The sequence below is a fragment of the Tinamus guttatus genome, unplaced genomic scaffold (assembly GCF_059628265.1).
Source record: "Tinamus guttatus ecotype Peru unplaced genomic scaffold, ASM5962826v1 Tinamus_guttatus_pri_ptg000659l, whole genome shotgun sequence".
Taxonomy (NCBI): Eukaryota; Metazoa; Chordata; class Aves; order Tinamiformes; family Tinamidae; genus Tinamus; species Tinamus guttatus.
In genome coordinates this window covers 2,272,769-2,291,485 of record NW_028289193.1, presented here as the reverse complement: position 1 = coordinate 2,291,485, position 18,717 = coordinate 2,272,769, and the positions used below count along the sequence as shown (strand labels likewise).

Below are 18,717 nucleotides of genomic sequence, written 5' to 3'. Positions count from 1 at the left end.
CTTTGTCTTATAGGTAGTGATAAACTAATTGAATTAAATCAAACTAAACAGATTATGAGTTTTACATGAAAAGTATTATTCTTATGTCTCTGCACTACAAAGGTGTGAAGACATCATCTCTCTCAGGCTGCAAAGTTCTATGGCTGTTGTTATTTTTAACTAGCTTGTGGAGTGAAAAGGAATTATAGCTTTTAAATTCACAATTTTAAAAAGGATAATACAGAAAACCTTTTTCTTATCATGCATACTCTGTAAAATATTGACTGACAAGCACTTTGTGAAAAGCCTGCTAATTTAAAAAGCACCAGCTGTGGCTGAGAATGCCTTGATTAGGCTGGAAGATAAGTAGGCTGAATTTCATTCTCCTCTGAGCTTAAGCTCTCTTTTGGCTCCACTGGTAATTTCCTAGGTGGCTACAAACAAATCATAATTCACATGCCCTATTAGTTTGGGCACCGGTATCCATGAAGTGTATTTACTCCACTCTTTGGGCTATTCAAAATTCTGCGTGCTGTGGTAGCCTTTTCATGACACTCTCCACGGAAACAGAGGCCAAAGTGCCAAAATAACATGGATTGGCTTGAATTCAGGAGATAACTCCATCCGCTGGCTTTCCAGGCATATGTGACCACTGTTTTTCTATATACAAATATAATAATGAATTCACAAAGGCTCAGATTCCTAATGTTACTGACCAACATATTGCAAACAAAGCTACGTCGATTTTCTAAGTGATCCAGTTAACTATACACAACATGTCTACACAAAGGGTCACAGGGCTCTTCAGACAACATTCTGTGATTCAGTTCTGCTGTTTATCCTCCCCCTGCCCTCCCCAGGTGCTGAGGTTTCTTTCTTAATCACAGAACACTTCTTTTGATTAGAAGAATAAATACTCGATCATAAGTCTTGCAACATGATAGCACACAAAAAAGGATCAATTCTAAGCAACAGAACAATGAAACATAATACATTTATCACATAAAGCTCTTGCGTCCAAATTAAGATGAAGACAATCTTTTCTAGTATTATTTTTATTTTTTTCCAAATAAAGATTTCTCCTTGCCACTTTCCTTTGGAAAAATAAAGGGGCAGGTGTTCTCATATGCATTCACTAACACATAATTTAGTTTTTCCTCTTACAGCTTCTCAGAAGGAAGGCGACTGGAAGAAAATACTGCTCTTTTATTAATACCACCTCAGAGTATTTGCCAACCTTGGAATATTCAAAGAGGTCAGAAGGCTCATGCAAAAAGACCTGATATTCAACTTTGTCTTTCTGATTTCAGACAAGAGGAAAATAATCCTAACCCAACGGCACTTTCTACAGAGGATCATATAATCACATCCCAACACTACTCCAGGCTGCCTTATGATGAGTTTTATGAAGACGAAAGAAAAAAATAAGAAAGAAACAAGACACATCTACCTCCTCTGCAGAACTCCCAAGGGATGCCACATTTAAGCTCTCAGAACAGGCTCCCACCTGGGTGACTGACGAGACACAGAGGGACGTGGCCACGGACTTGGCAGCGGCCGTCCCACGGCCTGGGCATCCCGGCTCACGTTCTCCCTGCCCACAGCAGTCAGGTCACGGAGACTTTTCCCACTTTCCTTGTGTTTAATCATTCCTCCTTTGCCCAGTCAAGACACAATGAGGTTTGTAAAATGAAGAAAGTGAAAAGGTCATGTTGTTCACCAGATGTGACGAAAGCAGGCCAAGAGGTCTGCACTTCTGCTGTCCTCACTTTATTTCAAGACCGCCTTGTCCACAGCAGTCTAGAAACTCCACTCCAGAGCAACGGCTTCCTACTTAATCTTGTTTGAGATGCAATAACGCCATCTTGTAAGATTATTCCAAGACAGTATCCCAAGAAAATATGGAGAAGTGCAGCAAATCTTAAGGACTCAGACAACGCCTCTTCTGTCTCTAACTGAAACAAGGCATAAAAGGTCAATCTGACTATTGCTCCTCCATTTGTGATCAACTGTCATCAAAAAAAAAGGTCCTCAAAATCCAAGACTGGAGTGACTCTATTTTAAAATCTGGATTCAGTGGAGATGATTAGGAGAGCAGTAACCAAAAACTCCATGACTGCTGTAGAGCCACTTCCTTATCTGGATGATGGAACAGTCAGCCAAGCCCAGCCCAATGTCAGTGGCCATTGCATCTTTTGCAAGTGGCCTAAATAAAACTACATAATTTCAAATTTTAATCTATAGAATTTACGTAATGGAATAAATTCTTCTTCTTAATACCAAACAGCATTAAAAGGAAATGGAAGCAACAGAACTCTCCATCAGGTAATACATATTAAATATGTAACTTCTCTGCATTTAAGCTTGCAGGCCAACCAACAGAGCTTGATTGAAAGATAATGAAAATGCACTAAAGTTAAAACACTTGAGTAACATCTAACACAGTTAGACAGCCAGAGCAGTATAGCCCAAGCTGCCATGACCTAGTAAACACATTTATTTCACTTACAGGGAAGTCTCAGAAGCTGACAATGCTTTTATTGCTACAGTTTCAAAAACTACAGAAATGTACTAGTTTCCTTATAGACAAGATTCCCATTACGGAATCAATGATGGTCTTGAAATAACTAATTTTGAAAAATAAGAATTGATACCAATGAGACCATTTTTCATTTACTTTGTACTTTTGCATGAAGAAAAAAAAAGCCTTGAGTTAAGAAATATAAAGACTATATGTGTGGAATTTGAAAATAATGGCTTATTCCTTTAGACTAAACTATGCAAAATTAGCTATACCAGGGCTATATTAAGCACTGCCGTTTTCAGAAATACTTCTAGAATGTCATTCGTAAGATGCAGTGTTCACTGTGTCTTCCCCACAGATGATATAGAGAGGTTTCTTCTGAACAGGTAATAAGTCAGTGCCCAGGACTCAAACCACATAAACCCAAGCTTTCATATTTTTTACTTATGAAAGAAACAGCTAATACTCATGAGCATGGCCAGTACACTAGGTTTACGAAATAAATAATGAGCTCTTTAAAATTACCATTGTTTTTACTTTTGCCATTGGCTCTTTCTGCTGGGAAATCATTGAAATGTTTTCTCATCAAACAACTGCTAATATTTATACTCTAGGCAAAATCATTCCAAACCATCTTTGGTTTGGAAAGTCATATTTGCATTTTACCAAAGCAGAGGCTTCCATCGAGTGCCTACATGCAACACACTCAGAACTCCCTGCTAAGGGACTGTGTTCTGCTATGGAGAGGGAAAGAAGTGGAAAAGTAGAAGCGAAAAGGGCAAAATCAAGAAGAGAAAAGGACTCAAGAAGTTGTTGAACTTTTGTCTTACTTTTGGGACTGGGCAAAAATCTTGTTGGTGTGTTTGGAATACAGGACAGCTGTCATTCTAGCATGGGCTGCTGTGTTAGATGCCCTGAGCAGTTTGTGTTGGTGATGACAGCAGCCTGGCCACGCGGGACATTGCCACAGGAGGTGGCTCTGCTCAGCAGGGACATTGAACCTCTTCTGCACTTGTGGCACTGAGTGCGCAGAGCCTGCAAACCAGAGACCACGAACCTGCTGTAGGCAGTTTTCAGCATAAATACATAGACATTTTCTGCAGAGCTACACATATAAAGACATGAGGGAGACCAAGAAAGAAACATGTGAGTGAGCACACAAGAAAGTGTGATTAGGACCTTCCCAGATTTCATCCAATTTGAAAAAGGATCTGACCAATTACATCCTTGAGGTCCTTTTAAACACCACCATGCATTTGCTTTCTTATCTATCGATATCTGTAAATGTACATACTCCATAACAGTACTAACATATATACACATTTTGGAGTAATATTCTGAAAAGCTGGTGGAAGGGATGCAGATTAAATCTTGTTTTGAGACAGACTGACTCATCTGGAGAATACAGGGCAGACCTCTGTGCTGCATGTGAGAATAAAGCAGCTTTAATTCCCTGCTTCCAGCCAGCTTTGAAGGGAAGTGCTGAATGAGGGCTCTTACAAATCCGTTTAAGAATCTGCTTTCCAGGACTACGTAATGATTGTCCTCCATTAGAAGTCTCTCGATACAATTTATAAAGTGGTAATTTTCATTATCCAAAGCCAGCTTCTTCCCAAATTTCCACTAAATGGTCCTCAAAGCTTAAGTCTTCCCTATAGGTGTAAAGCCCAATTTTACAAATTTATGTTTACAAAGGAGAAGGCTTTCTATTTGCTTATTTGAAGCAGATGAACAGGGAAAGCAAACACAAAAAAGGCAGGTTGAACTAAACTTTCCTATCTCATTCTTTTTAAGACAAAAAAAATTATTCAAAATATTTCATTTTGGATATTGGTAAGAAAAGTGAAGGAAATCTCGAAGTAAATAAAATGGAAAAACAGGAAAAGGAGAATGACAGAGTCCTTTTACCTAGGAGGCCAGGATGTGAGGAAGCAGCTCAGTTCCCATCTCAGCCTAAGCACGGAGCACAGCAGCATGTGTTAAATGCCATGCTCAGAAATATTCTGGTGTGCTTTGCTCTCAAATTATGTGGTTTGTGTTATGTATTTGGAATAAATAAATAACTTTTCAGTAGGACTGGGACTAGAACCTAGAAACTAGGTTTTCTGCTTCTCTAATGACTGCCCTAACTGTTCACCTTCAGGGTAAATTTCAGTTTTATAAAACCACCAGTACTCTCTCTATTTTTTTTCCAGACGAAACTATTCAGAAAATCCCTCCTGAAGTCACAAATAGTTTAGCAGCCACCACAGGTACATCATCCAGTTAATTTACTACTTGCTCAGGCAAATGGCTGGTGCTATTTGCAGCCATCTCCACCGTGTTCCTGGCACTCTCTGCCAAGGAGGGAGCTGAAGGAAGCGGAACCCAACACATTTATTTTTCATAGACATATTTGCTACTTTAACACGACCTTTGTACTGAAGGCCATTTGAATGGAGCAATTTGGTCTATGGATTTTGAATTTTGTAATGAACTGCAAAGAATCCCCTCTTTCCTCAATGATAAATGTTATCAAATCCTTCAGTGACAGTAATGCCACAAATAAAAGAAAACCCATTAATAGTCTTTTTGGATCCCGTACACACCTTTTTAAAAGAAATCCCACTAATACTCTTTTTGGCTCCCATATACACCTCTTAAAATGTTTTTGTTTCAATTACTCTCTATCTTTCTGAAGAATATTATGGGCTTCCTGTTAAAATTACTCAAAAAGTGCCTCACCCTGGCTGGACCAATGAATTAATTTTGCTATTTCTGTGATTATAAAGGACAGGTTAAGTTTCAGCCAGTGCAATGAAGGTAACTGATGTTCCTATAAGCCTTTCCAGTTCTCCCTGGGCTAAGCACATTGCCATAATAGCTTTTTTTTCTGATCGTTACTGACAAAGCAGAGAACAAATGATAGAATAAACCTGCACAATTTGAATGAGCTCTACTTCTAGGCTATGTCATACTAAACACTAGAGTGCTTTGATGTCCCATATAATTTGTAAACCTTAAGGCACATGTACAGCATTAATGAAAATATTACCCCAAATTTTTAACAGCAAAAGCCACCAAGACCCTCAGCCCCTAATCTATCACTATTATAAGGATAAAAGTAGGAATCCTTTATTCAAATAGGTCAGGACCTGAAAGAAGTCAATGGGCTATCTATAAAAGGAAAATGCTATTTTAAACACTAAATTCCATGAAAAAGTTCATCTACCATGACACAGGCAGATTTCTATACAACTGAGATATTACTAGGATTTGTCTTGGTGACAATCTTCAAGAGAAATAAAGCATAAAAGTGTTTGCAATAAAAATGTCATACATTCACTATATCCTTGGAGCAACTGAATAATCAAAGCCTGAAACAAGCACCAATTTGATTATAAAAAATTGGAAGAAAATATGCAGCTCTCTGCAAGTTAATGATAACGAAATACTAGCCCACAATAGATAAATAATCACATAAAAATAAAAGAAATATTGGTTTGAACTTTAAAAACTCATTAATAAGTCATATATATCACAACAACTCCTTATATATCATAATAACTTTTCTGTTTCAGACAAATAGGTATTTTCAGGAATTGACACAATTTCACCTTACATTTACAAATCCATACAAAAATGTGAGAGTATGCAAACACACTGACTCATGTATACACACACTAATTCTGTTATGTCCTTAAATTATACATGCTATATGCTGTATTTCTTATAACATTACTATGCAGATTACACCCTATGCCCGGAAAATCTACAGATCTTAATAAACAAACATGCAGGTTTATCCAACTGCACTTCACTAATGCACTAGCCTCTCATGCAGCTTATGTAAATATGTACATAGGCACACCTGTGTATTCATTTAAACAGCTACGGATTTTGTCTTTTAATTGCTCTTGCTAACGAGAAACGTATAAGGGATTGCACCACCCTTTTGTATGGCATCCTATGTAAATGAGTCTAACTCCAGTGCACGTATAAATATGGATGTGGCAGACCCCCAAACAACACAGTACCTGCTGTCTATCCAAGCGCATCCTTTTTGCAGCATTTCTGCTTTCACTCTCGCAGGCGGAGGCCAGGATACTCTCTGCAACTGCTGAGGTGAGGTGTGAGGGAATAGGTCGTGACTATGAGAGAAAAAAGAAACACAGCAATTATTCCTCGGATAATCCACGGCATCCTCAGCAGAGCACACAACACTGTCATCAAAGCTGAAAGTCCGCTCATTGAAATGTAGTTTATACCAACAAAACAGGGAAATGAAACTTGTAAAGATGAAAAATGAAACTAGTTAGATGTTAAAGCTGCAGGTGATCCATAGATCCATCAGAAGCCCTTTCCCCCCACAGCTCTATTGTCCGGTGTATTTAGTCTGGCTCATTAGGCTGTATTTTGAACACACACTGGCATATTCTCTGCGTTCCAGCAACACCCTGATCATCTGATTCTTGTTAAGAAAACTGCAAAGCTTTTTATCCTGTATAGCATGTGACAGAGATGAGTAGTGGGTTTTTTTATAGTCATAAGAAAAAAGCAAAACAAAAACCGCAAGTGATAGGGTTGAAACATCACTGAAAACATAACAGATTGTCAGAACATTTGAGTGCAGTCTCAATCTGTAGTATATGTGTATTAGCGTTCTGTACTGCAATATGACTGATGTGATTAAAATGACTTTTTTTAAAAAATGCTTTTCCTTTGATAATGCCAGCCTTCCAACAACGTAGATATTTTATGATTAAAGTAGATATGGCTTAGTTTTCTGAAACGACCCCCCCCTCCCTATTCCTCATTTCACAGCTTTTACATATTTTAGGTCAGATGCACCAATTTAGGTGCAACGAATCACAAAAAAAAAAAAATCTTTTTGGCTTCATTGCTGGTTATGAATTCCAGTATGATCTTTGCTACCATTTTAGTAAGGTGCTGAATTCATTTTCACACTTTTTTGGTCCTAATTACTGGCAAATAATATCACAGAAAGATGAAGATCATGCTAAGACCAGTCTTCCTCATTAATATCCAAAAATAGATCTAAATCAAGAAAATATCAAGAAAATTCAAAAAATGTGGATAATACCCACTTCTTAACTTCCTTAAATTTTCAAAGCTTCATTGAAGTCAAAAGAACTGTGTAAATTATACCTTCTTAGGAACTGGTTATATGTGTCTTTTGTGGAAATCCACCTTTTTACTCCCAACATCGTAAATATGAACCTGAAGATGAAATATCACCGAGTTTTGGAAGCAAATTTTAAAATTACTCCATTCAGTACTTAGACAACTTTAGAACCATTTATTTAATTAACTCAACTGATTGTAGGCTACAGAATCTGCAAATGATTTAGTATTTCACTCCGTAGTACAGTACGGTCTCCAGTACAGTACTACCTCTATGTATACTTATCTCCAATGCTATAGGATTCATTCTCTCCATCCAAACAAGAGCGATCCATTTAGCATTAGTGTAATAACAGTGTAAGGAAGACAGACAGGGGCTACAAGAGTACAATAAAATATGTCTTTTGGATTAATCAGAATAAACAAGTTACTGAACTTGTTCATGGTTTGCACAACAAAATATTCCCATGCCTTTTTTTTGACAAAAGCCGAATTAGTCTAAGAGATGAGGGACACTGATGTTAAACCCTGGGGACATGGATTACAGAAGTCAACATTGCAATACAAGCACATGTCTTCCTCAGAGCTCCACAGAAGGGTATAAGCCCTTCAGGGTGATTTTCTTGGCAAAATATTACAACACTTTTGTCCTTAGAAGGGGCATGTTACTCTGTATACATCACTTCACCACTTAGCCACACTGCAGAGTCTCTCCATACTAAAGACGAGGACAAGTATCACTATAGATGCCACTGTTTTACTTTATATTCAAGACACCTCTATTATGTTGGCCGAATGGAAGTCTCTATTCAGTGTGGTGCTCTGGCAGTGGCCACACAATGACATTCTAGAAAACTGTGAGTCCTGCTAAGATGTAAAATTAGCATTATAACCATATATACATCAGTGAATTTCAGAAGGTGGTGCATGAGCCAAAAAAAAAAAAAGTTCTTAAGGAAAAGTAAAATGAACCCAGGTTCCCCCAGATTATATGTTTATGGGAAGGAATATTGAGGTGTGTATGAAAGGAAAAAAAATCAACATCAAAATCAAGGAGTCCCATGTTTTTTTCTCTAACAAGAAGTGCAGTAGTTTTGTCTACCATTAAAACATGACATACAAAAGTATCTGCAGTATTGAGGAAATCTCCAGATAAAGGTGCGTGCTCCTCCTGACATAGGTGAGGAGTGTTCTCTTGCTCCTCACTGCAGCTGCCCGTTGGTATGTTCATGTCAAGAACTATCTACAGCAAACCTTAGGGGGATGTACTGAATGCACAGCCCAGGCACCTGGGGATAAACCCTGTAACAAAGCACAGAGGAATCATCTGACCCGGGCTCCGGTTCTGCCAGCTTAACTCAGGCAGAGCTCTGGCAGTGATGGAGGAGACAAACATGGGCCTCTCCTGCTGATAGCGGAGCTGTTGGGAAGAAGGTTTTTCTGTTCTATGGAATGTCAGATTTGTGAAATGTCAAAAAGATCAATTTTGAAATGCCTTGCCTTAGGGGGGAAAAAAAAAACAGGCTTTGAAATAGTCACAACGTTTCTTCGTACTTATTTATTTATTTACATTTTAATTTGTAAATAAGCTGAATCCATGACCCTGTCTTCTAAGCTCAGAGGCCAATTCCAGCTCAGTTTAATGCCATCTTCTTTGCTTTGACTACACATGACCTGTGCAATGACTCTCAGCTCTCTGTACACATGCTGAGGTGCCCCAATCCTTACTGAGTTCCCAACACATCTAACACCAAATCCCAGGGTGACACACAAAGACCTTGGGACACACGGCCAAGGATTCACCATTCAGTAAAATCAGCTTTCAGGCTCTGTGAGCTGCAGCCTGGAGAATCTCAGCCAAACTGGTGTTTTCCAGGTTCCCAGGCTCCCTTCTAAATTTCCCACAGGAGGAAATTTGGCTGCCAGGGAGTCCTTATTTCCAAGGGTGCCCACATTCCCACAGAGGCCCTGGAACCCCAACCCACTCGCTAGACTCCCAGGAAAACGGCTTGCATTTTACTGGAGTTTGACAAAATGGAAAAACATTTGATGAACTAACATTTCTGGAAGGAAAGAAAAGCATCAGCAGAAAATTCCTGGCCAGTAACTTCCCATTGCTGTAAATCAGGCAATATCTATACTGGAATTGCCCATGTGTAAAACACTGGAAGAAACTAAGCCTCTTTATCAAAACAAGGGACTCACACGGCAAAAATAGAAAACGGGATAACATTGTTTCCAAATGACAAAAATGAAAGATTGAAAAGACATGACTGACAATTTTATAGTAACTAAGATGAGTAGATACATAAAATTTAAGAGAATCTTAAAAACAGCATTACACAGACCTTCAGAGAAGACTACATGGCTCTGTCCATCACACAGCAGCAGCAAAGAACTTCTCTGGAATTTACTTGGAAACTAGTACTGCCTGTGACTGAAGTAAAACAGCAGCATCACTCTGAATATGCCCCGTTCTTTGTTTTTGCTAATCAATTTGGATGGCACCAATTAATTTTTTAAGCCTCCAACATATTGTAGGGAAAGACAAAAGTCGCAGGGTAACCTGTTAGGTTTTATGTAAGTGCATAAAATCATACATGCATCTGCTTTTACCCTCGATTGAAATGACTGACAGTCAGGAGATGGTTGATATTCCCTCAGTAACCTGTGGGAAATGTCCTACCACTTGCAGTCCTCTTGTGTTTGAAACTGTAGTTTAAAACAATTCACACCTGGTTCTTGAGACCACGTTGTCACCTTACAGTGACAACGATGAGGACAAAGCAAGAGGCCCACATCCTATTTGACAGGAATTTTTGCATAATCATTTCATAATCAAAAAGCCAAAACATTTTTTTGGCAAACTGTTATGGAGAGGACACTTTCTACAATCAATCCATTTTTGTAGAAAATGTGCAAAATATTGGGGAATATCTTTTTGCAGATTTCTTCATGAAAAATTAGCTGATATTCCTTATAGTCAATTACCATTTGCCTGCTTTAAAGAACATTAAAGTTAGCAAAGATTTTGGTGGTCTATCAATCTGGTTCTCAGTAATCCAAGAATCCTACAAGCCTTGTTGGAGTGATGGAATAGTCCTGCAAGGTACTTTATTTTTTTAGTAAATGAAATCAGAAATCCTTGGGGATGACTCCCTGAAAATTAGGTGTATTAGCATAGTCTCTGATTCCTTAACCTAAGAGACTACAATTATTAATACACTATGCAATATCCCTTCAAATGAGGCCCCTTTACTGTATTTCCATGGGAAACATAAAATACCCTTTTTGCTTTGTACACACAATTCCTGTATTTCTATAGGGAATCTAAAAAACTGTTGTGTTCTAATTTCAATTGTATAGTTTTGGTCCAAAATAGAGCTATAAACATAGAAATAACACGTATATATTTTAGTCTAAACCACTAGAAGCAGCATATTCACAAGAAAGGAGTTTGCAGTACTACTGTATATATTGTGGTTAGATGACTGTTGTCTCTAAAGCTAATATCTTGGCATTTTGAGGCCCAATGTTTACTTATAACATAAATAAAAGCCCAAGCTGGCATACAGAAGCTTGGTCTGGGTGCTCTGATGCACACTACAAAGGTCTGAGGCTATTCTGTATAATAAATAAATATATAAATAAAGCTATGGGCACACACACATCTGCTGAAACACTGAATATCCTGACATTAATGCATGAATAGTCCCCTGTAGCTTAGGCCAATTACCCCTGAAAAGGAGAATCGTTCAGTATACAATTGCTGCAAGCACATCAGCACAAAGCAAGTTACTGCTTTTTTAATAGAAGCTCCAGCATAAATGAATGAATGAGGACACACGTTAACTATTACCCAAACACGAAAACACACACAACATTTTTCATATGAAAATATGCAGAGTGCTTTAGGAGAAAGGGTTTTCCTGGCTGCAATGCAGACAACCAGCACAGCCGTGGCCGGCGCCGCTCCGAAGGGCTCCGCAGCGCTTTGGTCTGAGCTCTCCTGCAGAACGTGGGACACGCGGTACCCGGGGGCTGCCTGGGATTTTCACATTAACAGCCTGCACCCCATTGGATGCAGTTTTATAATTATTATTTAGCACAGAACAGCGAAATATGAACAACTCAACTGGCATTTTAATGCCTGCAGCCCCGTGCAAACTGGGCTTGATTATTTTGCTCAGACTCACAGTCTGCAAAGGAGCTGTGATAAAAACTCAATTCTGACACCTATCAAGGGATGGCAAGAACAACTAGAAATATTCTGCTAAAAAGCAGAAGTGGCTTTTTTTAAACATTCTGTGAAGTTCATACAACTTTTTTCTTTTCATTTTTCAACTTCTAAAGTCATTTAATTGAAATACTGCACTGTACACCTTGATTATGATAGCACATAAACAAAATAGCCATATTCCTGCCTACATGTTATGCAAGTGACCCATTCCAGCCGAGCAGAGCTTTCCTGCTGCTGTGGTGCCTACCTACAGGGCTAAGTCCTGAGGTCCACATATTCAAGTGCACAGTTTTAGTGAAGCTGCTGAACATTTTAAATGACTTATATGATCAGCAGAAACAGGATCCATCTAATACGACTTTATCCATCTAACACCTATGTATTTTACCTAAACCAGACACCTGGCTTCCATTTTTAAGTCATTGGAAAAGAGCTATTTCCAGAAGTGGATTTATAGCGTAGCTGGGGATGCAACATCCTCTGGCTGGGGTTACCCAACTGCTTTGCTGGTTGTGGAGGGAGTCCATGTCACCCTGCTTCTCTAGATCCTTAACTCTCAGCTAGCAAAATTAGGTAAGATTCCCCTTACCTCAAGTATATTTGCCATTTCAAAATGAAATGGAAACAAAATACCAGATTCCAGAAGTTACTAAAAAGCAAGCGTTCAAAACACTTAAAGCACAGTTCTGGAAAATCACATCAGTATTCATCTTACTGTTCTGTTGGGATAAAAAAGAAAATCAGATGCTTAGAAGAAATGATTCTGGATTTCTTTAAAAGAGCAGTAAGTCCTAACACAGAAAGTCCAAGTTTGTCAGAGAATAATTTCCTCCTTTGTTAACCAACTGTACTCATTAATGTTAAATAAGGTAACTGGTGTCTAAGAAGAGATAGATGCTTAAAAATGAGCAGTTTGAGATATAGTGCAAAACAATTCTATTTTCAGTTGTACATCTCCATGAAAGGCCCAGAGAATTGAAAACCTGAGTGGCTGCGAGGGCAGCTGGCCTGTTCAGCACTGAGCTCAGTAAAACGTGAAGCCAAAAGGGAAAAAGGGAGGTTAGAGATCCATCCTGAAGCATCTTCATGAGGACGATGTCAGAAAGCATAGGAACATTTGCAAACCAGCCCCCACGAAAGTTGCTCAGTTTGCTTGCACAAAACGGAGGCGCTCCAACTCACCAGACACTTCTAAAACATGTGCAAATCAGTTGCAAACCATTAAAACACCTCTTGCAGACAATCTGCACAAGCAAAACACAGAAGCAGTGAAAGACATAGAGCTTGTTTATTTGTTGTGGATAATGCTGTTGTGTGGGAATGGGATAGAAGGAGCTGAGATGCACATCACTGGGATCTAACGTGGGATCTAAGGGATCTAAGCATGAACCTTTTCTTCTTTCTGGCCAATACATCCAAACTCGTCTTCCGCCAAAGAAAGTCATTTATGACTGACCTTTCTTTCCAATTATAGCAACATTTTTCTCTTTGATATTGTTTTACAGCAGTGCCTAGGATGCTCTAGGATGTTTCCTAGTGCCCTGGATGTTTCCTCTTGCTTGAGCAAAGGAAAAAATCTGTGTGTTGGTGAGCTTTTTGGTTTAGGGCCTTGCTTTTGCTTTGGGGGTGCACCTGGGAGAAAAAAAAGGCACATCTGTGCAAAAGATACTGTAAGGTTCAGTTTCAACCCAGGTTCAGCAAGTGAGATTGATGACAGATCAGGAAGATGGAGGGATAGGAGTAAGACAGGCAAATAGGAGTAAGAATATGTAATTATTGGGTTATTTCATATTTGATCATTTCTATCAACTAATTTTTTTCTGCACTGTAACTAAGTAAATAGATATCACACATCCTCAAAAGTTTTCTTCTATTATTTCCTATGGGTACACAGACAGAGACAAGTCTAAAGGACAAAGAAGAAATTATTAGTGAAATAGGTCATTTGGCCATTTCAGGAAGAAAATTCCTCTTGTATGGCATGTATACTTAAAGTATATACGGAAATTCTCATTAACATCAATCCTTGGGAGACAGGCAATAATATTATTTTCCTTTGGCCTGTGGGCTTATGAAGAGGAAAAGAAAGAATTTCTTTAACAACGTCTTAAAGTTCACTAGAGCTTAACGCAGATGACGATACAACCTACAAAGTCAATGACTTCAGGACTAAGCCAACTTACTTAAAAAAATGAGGAAGAAAATAGAGCTTAGTAAGAGAAAGTTCTCACACAGACTGTAAGGAAGATAAAATGGGAAGAAAAAACGTGTTTTTACAATTGACAAGAAAAACTTTGACACTGCCTTGTAAAGGGACATCCTCGTGTCAGAAGCAAAATGAAAGCAGCACAATCACAAACGGAATAACCAAATTAAGTGGAACATTCCCAGTGCTGAAAGGGGACTTCTCCAAGTAGTATTTGTAGCAAGTAGCTATGCAAGCTGCCTTGGAGCCCAAGGATACCCAGCTGGCATAAACACAAGCAAGATAACTACCTATAAGCAGTCACTTAGAAACAGATATTAAGCCTAAGAAACACAATAACTAACAATGTGAACACCTGCAAACCCAAAACTTTCCTGTTTCCTCAGAGCTGCAACTAGCCTGCTAAGCAGCAGCAAGTGTCGGGAAGACTACAGATGGCAAATAATACCTGACAGACACAGGCTCCAGGCAGGCGTTTCATCTTTTCCATGCTGTCTTACACTAATTAAGCTCTGTTTACTTTTTCTCTTAACTTTACACACGATGCTGTAAGATAGACGCACTGTTCCACCTATAGTCTGAATTTTCATAGGCCACATCTGAGACTGTTCTCGTTTCTCTTGCAACCAGGTGCTCAAAATGTAGTGTTCTTGCTCTGAACAAAATGAAAAAGTTATGTTCAATATGACCATAGCAAAGGCATCTCCTGTGAAGACTACTACCTGACATGCTATTTAATATAACAATGGCAGCACTATCACTCCTGAGGAGATCATTATCTTGCTTTGCTCTATTTATGGGAGAACCTGACTGAAATCAGCACCAACTCGTCCTCTCATGATTGTTTTGAAGAAATGTCATTATCCGAAGTGATTCTCTTCCATTGTCAAAATGGCAAATACATTAAAATAATCACAGTCAAGTGCCTCTGTCCAAGGTAGCACTTTTAAAAAATGCTTATAGCCACGAGGTACTGATAAAGTAATTGAGAAACTGGAACATAATTAAAAACGTTATGAAGCCTTATTCTCTCCAAAGGTGAATGGGAGATCTTCTGGAGGCTTCGGATAGTCCTTGGCTCATGTTCCTACCTGTGAGCAGGGAAGCAGGACACATTTCCCTCCTGCCCATGAGGGCTGCAGTTTTTGGCGGGAGCGCCAATGCACTGTCACCTTCATTCATGGTCAGCAAAGTCAATAATTTGAATGGCAATTTTTTGTTTATAAAGCAGTAAACCCCACCATAAACTGTAATGGCACATTTTATAAGAGCAGGGAGTATTTCTGAACTACAAAGATTGCCTATTTGAATCACGTCCTGATAATCTTTGTGCCTTTTCCCCTTCCAGGAATAAATTTGATCCTGCAACCTTTATTCATATGAATATGTGAATAATCTGCTGAAGTCAAACCAACCTAGCTGTTACGGGGCAGGCTGTAAAGCCCTTATTCACGCTGAAAAGCAATTTTGCAAGTCTTCCAGATGACAAAAACGAGCCAGTTTAAGTAAGTGCTCACCAGTGTGAAAAATGACAGTAATGGGGCCATAAATTGGAACAGGGAGGAGATCTTCTAGCACTGGCTAATTGTGCAAGCTTTTTCAATGAAAGTACAGCAAAATAAAAATATTTGGCACAGTGATGCCTGAACTTGACATTTCTTACTTATCTTTAGCCAGAGTGAGTAGATGTAACTTGATGCTACTTACTGAAAATATCTGGTTTCTGGTTTTCCTGTTTTTACTTTGGAAGGCTACACAATATGACATGTATACCACCAGTCAATCCTTGGCAGTTTTATCCATGCAGATGTCCTTTTTCCTACCTGTCTCTTTTCACCTACGTTTTCATTGTTCAAAACCAGCATTAACCCATGTTTCAAATAATAAAACCATGCAGTCGGTCAGATTCATGAACACAGACAGAAATTTAGCTCCTGTCTCTGCTTTTTGAGCTATCTGTCTTACTCTACAGATGTGTCTGATATTTTGCTCTTACAACTGTCAACTTGCATTTTAGAGCTGACATATGGACTTCATAAATATCCTGCTGAAACTGCAGGAAAGTGAAAGACAGAGAATTAGAGAGAAACAGTAAAATTCAGTCATCCCCATTTTTTTAATGTAATCAATGGGTTTGCAAATGATTCATTAAAATAAAAAATGATATGTTTAATCAGTAAATAATCTCTATTTGCGATGATGAGGTGATTTAATTGTCATCTAAAGGCTAGAGAGATAGATATGATAAATCAAACATAAGTTACTATTTCATTTCCTATAATTTTCTTGGGTTTGGGAAATATAAAAGTTTTTTAGAGATTCTTAAGTTGTCAGCCTGTGCACATAGCTATTCTTTACACACTCTTGGGTATTGTGTTGTATGAAAATATTAATGTCTGAAAACACTGCCATTTGGGCACCAACGTTGTTTTCATGGTCTTTGGTTCAATACAGTCAACAATCCATTGGGATGGCAGAAATGTAAACTTGAAGGTGCTGATGTTCTAAAGCCCTACGTAGATGTGCAAGACATTACACCAGCTGAAAGATTTCAAAAGGATAACTTTAACTGATTGTTAATAGGACAAAATATGCAAGAGAACAATCAAAACCTTCAACTTTTGCGACCGAAATGTTTCTACACTGGCTGTTTGCTTGGGTCTAGCACTTCTCTAATGGAATCTACTTCACACAGAGCTCACGGAAAGCCAGTTAGCAGAAGAATTTTAAAGAAAAAATCCATCTTACTGCAAGACTTTGACAGGCAAAAATCTGCTCTAACCATAACCTAAGGATTAAAATCCTACATAAGCCTTAAATTAGTTTCTTTTTTCCCATAGATTCATCGTAGTGTACCTTGTGAACTATACTTTTCTTATGTATTCATACTAGTTTATCCTGTGAAGTATAGCATCTCAAAGCATTTTTAAATCAGTGAACAAAGGGAATAAATTCTGGAAGAATGAAGGAAGGAAAAAGAAACCTCTGACCTCATATTGCCAAAATAAAAACCCAAACAAACAAACAAACAAAAAAAGACACTAAGATGAAAACAAAATAGTGCCATGGATTTACATGTGGGGTTTTGATGGAAACTAGGGCTGGGTTTTAAATCAAAACTCACCATCTCAAAACCACTTCTTTTCATCCGCCTGCAGGACTTGAGGTAAGTACGTATGCGTTTTCTGGCACGCTCTTGATACTCAGGGAATTGTCGCCTGCATGAGTCAATGATAGCCTGGATCTTTTCTTTGGGCTGCTTAGAGATTGGGACCATTCGGTCCAAGTTTTCATCTACAAACAGCCTGACAAACATCTGTTGGCAAGAGGGAGACAGAGGAGACGGGTTTGGAGGGCTGCTCTCTTCTCTTCCTAGCTTCCTGTCTTGATTACTGAGAGGAAGACACTTTTACTATCCACTGAAGAGCTTTGTAATGGGAAGCCAGAAATATTAAGCAAACAATTCTTTAAAGGATTATTTGGGGGGAGGGAGTGGGGGAGGACTGACAAAAAAAAGACAAGAAAAGAATAGTCTATAGGATACAGAGCTTGTGAGATAAACCAGAACAGACTGTGGAAATAGGCAACACTTCAGTTTCATTATTAACAATAAGTTGTGATTGCTACATTGTTTTATCGAACTGAATCTTTTCTTTCTTTGAACAATTGCCTGTGTTTTCATGCATAATTACATACATTGGGAAAGCAAGTGGAAACAGCTGACCACTAGAATGGTCTTCTGATACACTAGCTACAGCCCCTGTGCATTCATTGGGTGAACATGCACACACACACATACACACACATACACACACACAAAACAGAGCTTTGTTGTGCTCACTGGTAAAGATGGCCTTAAAATTCTAAATAAAACACAGTAAATCTGGTGTCTGTTGGCATGAGTTTAATGTGTTTTAAAATAATAATCCAAAGATCCTGCAAATTAAATTAGTGTGCCTCTAGTGTTGTCCAACTTATCCATTAAAAAAATGTAAAGGAAGGTAGTGGAAGAAAACAGGCAACGAGTGTAAAAGCACTTACATTAAAAGCTTTCAGTCGTTCAGCTTCTACCCCATCTGATTCGGTCACTTTCTCAGGATCTTCCTGTTCGTCATGGTCATCCTCGTCCTCATCGCCTCGATTCAGAGACAGATCCTCAGCACCTCTGTCTACACTCTCGTTCTTGCCAGAGTCATAGCTTGAATAGCTATGTGCAGGGGACTGAAAAGAGAGAAAAAGAATATATTTATAATGGACCATGTAAATAAGGTCTCCACATGCTTTATAAACTCCTAAAGAATTCTGTGATTTTTTAAAAAAATCTTTATATTACTCTGCCCAGAGGAAACATAAAGTGCTCCTAATTCTTGTAAGAGGGAAGAATTCACAGTATTATTCATTTCAGTACTTTAAATAAATGACAAATTCAATAAATCAATTATTACATGAAGCTTCTATAATAATTACAGTTAAAATGAGACATGAGTTATATAGCCCTGTTTAAAAACTACATACAAACAACTTTATAAATATTGGTTTCTTTATGATAATCAAGATGTAAATAAGATCAGTGCATTTCCACAAAACTCCAAAGGAATAAAAAAAAAACATTCTAAGGCAACAATTAATTAAGTGGCAACCACT

The 18,717-nt window shown here is 38.4% G+C and overlaps 2 protein-coding genes across 4 annotated transcripts in view; one reads left to right on the top strand and one right to left on the bottom strand.

Moving 5' to 3' along the window:
• ASXL3 (ASXL transcriptional regulator 3) overlaps positions 1 to 18,717 on the top strand; it is a 383,284-nt gene that overhangs the window by 137,843 nt on the left and 226,724 nt on the right. The window lies entirely within an intron of this gene.
• Positions 1 to 18,717, bottom strand: part of NOL4 (nucleolar protein 4) — a 168,799-nt gene that overhangs the window by 28,087 nt on the left and 121,995 nt on the right. For 2 of the 3 annotated variants that reach the window (XM_088536343.1, XM_088536345.1), the window contains 3 exons: positions 18,115 to 18,294; positions 17,198 to 17,389; positions 6,520 to 6,633 (listed from right to left, as the gene is read on the bottom strand). In XM_088536343.1, the coding sequence (XP_088392469.1) occupies positions 6,520 to 6,633; positions 17,198 to 17,389; positions 18,115 to 18,294 (486 nt within the window). The remainder of the gene's footprint in view (positions 1 to 6,519; positions 6,634 to 17,197; positions 17,390 to 18,114; positions 18,295 to 18,717) is intronic. The other variant, XM_088536344.1, reaches the window with a different exon arrangement.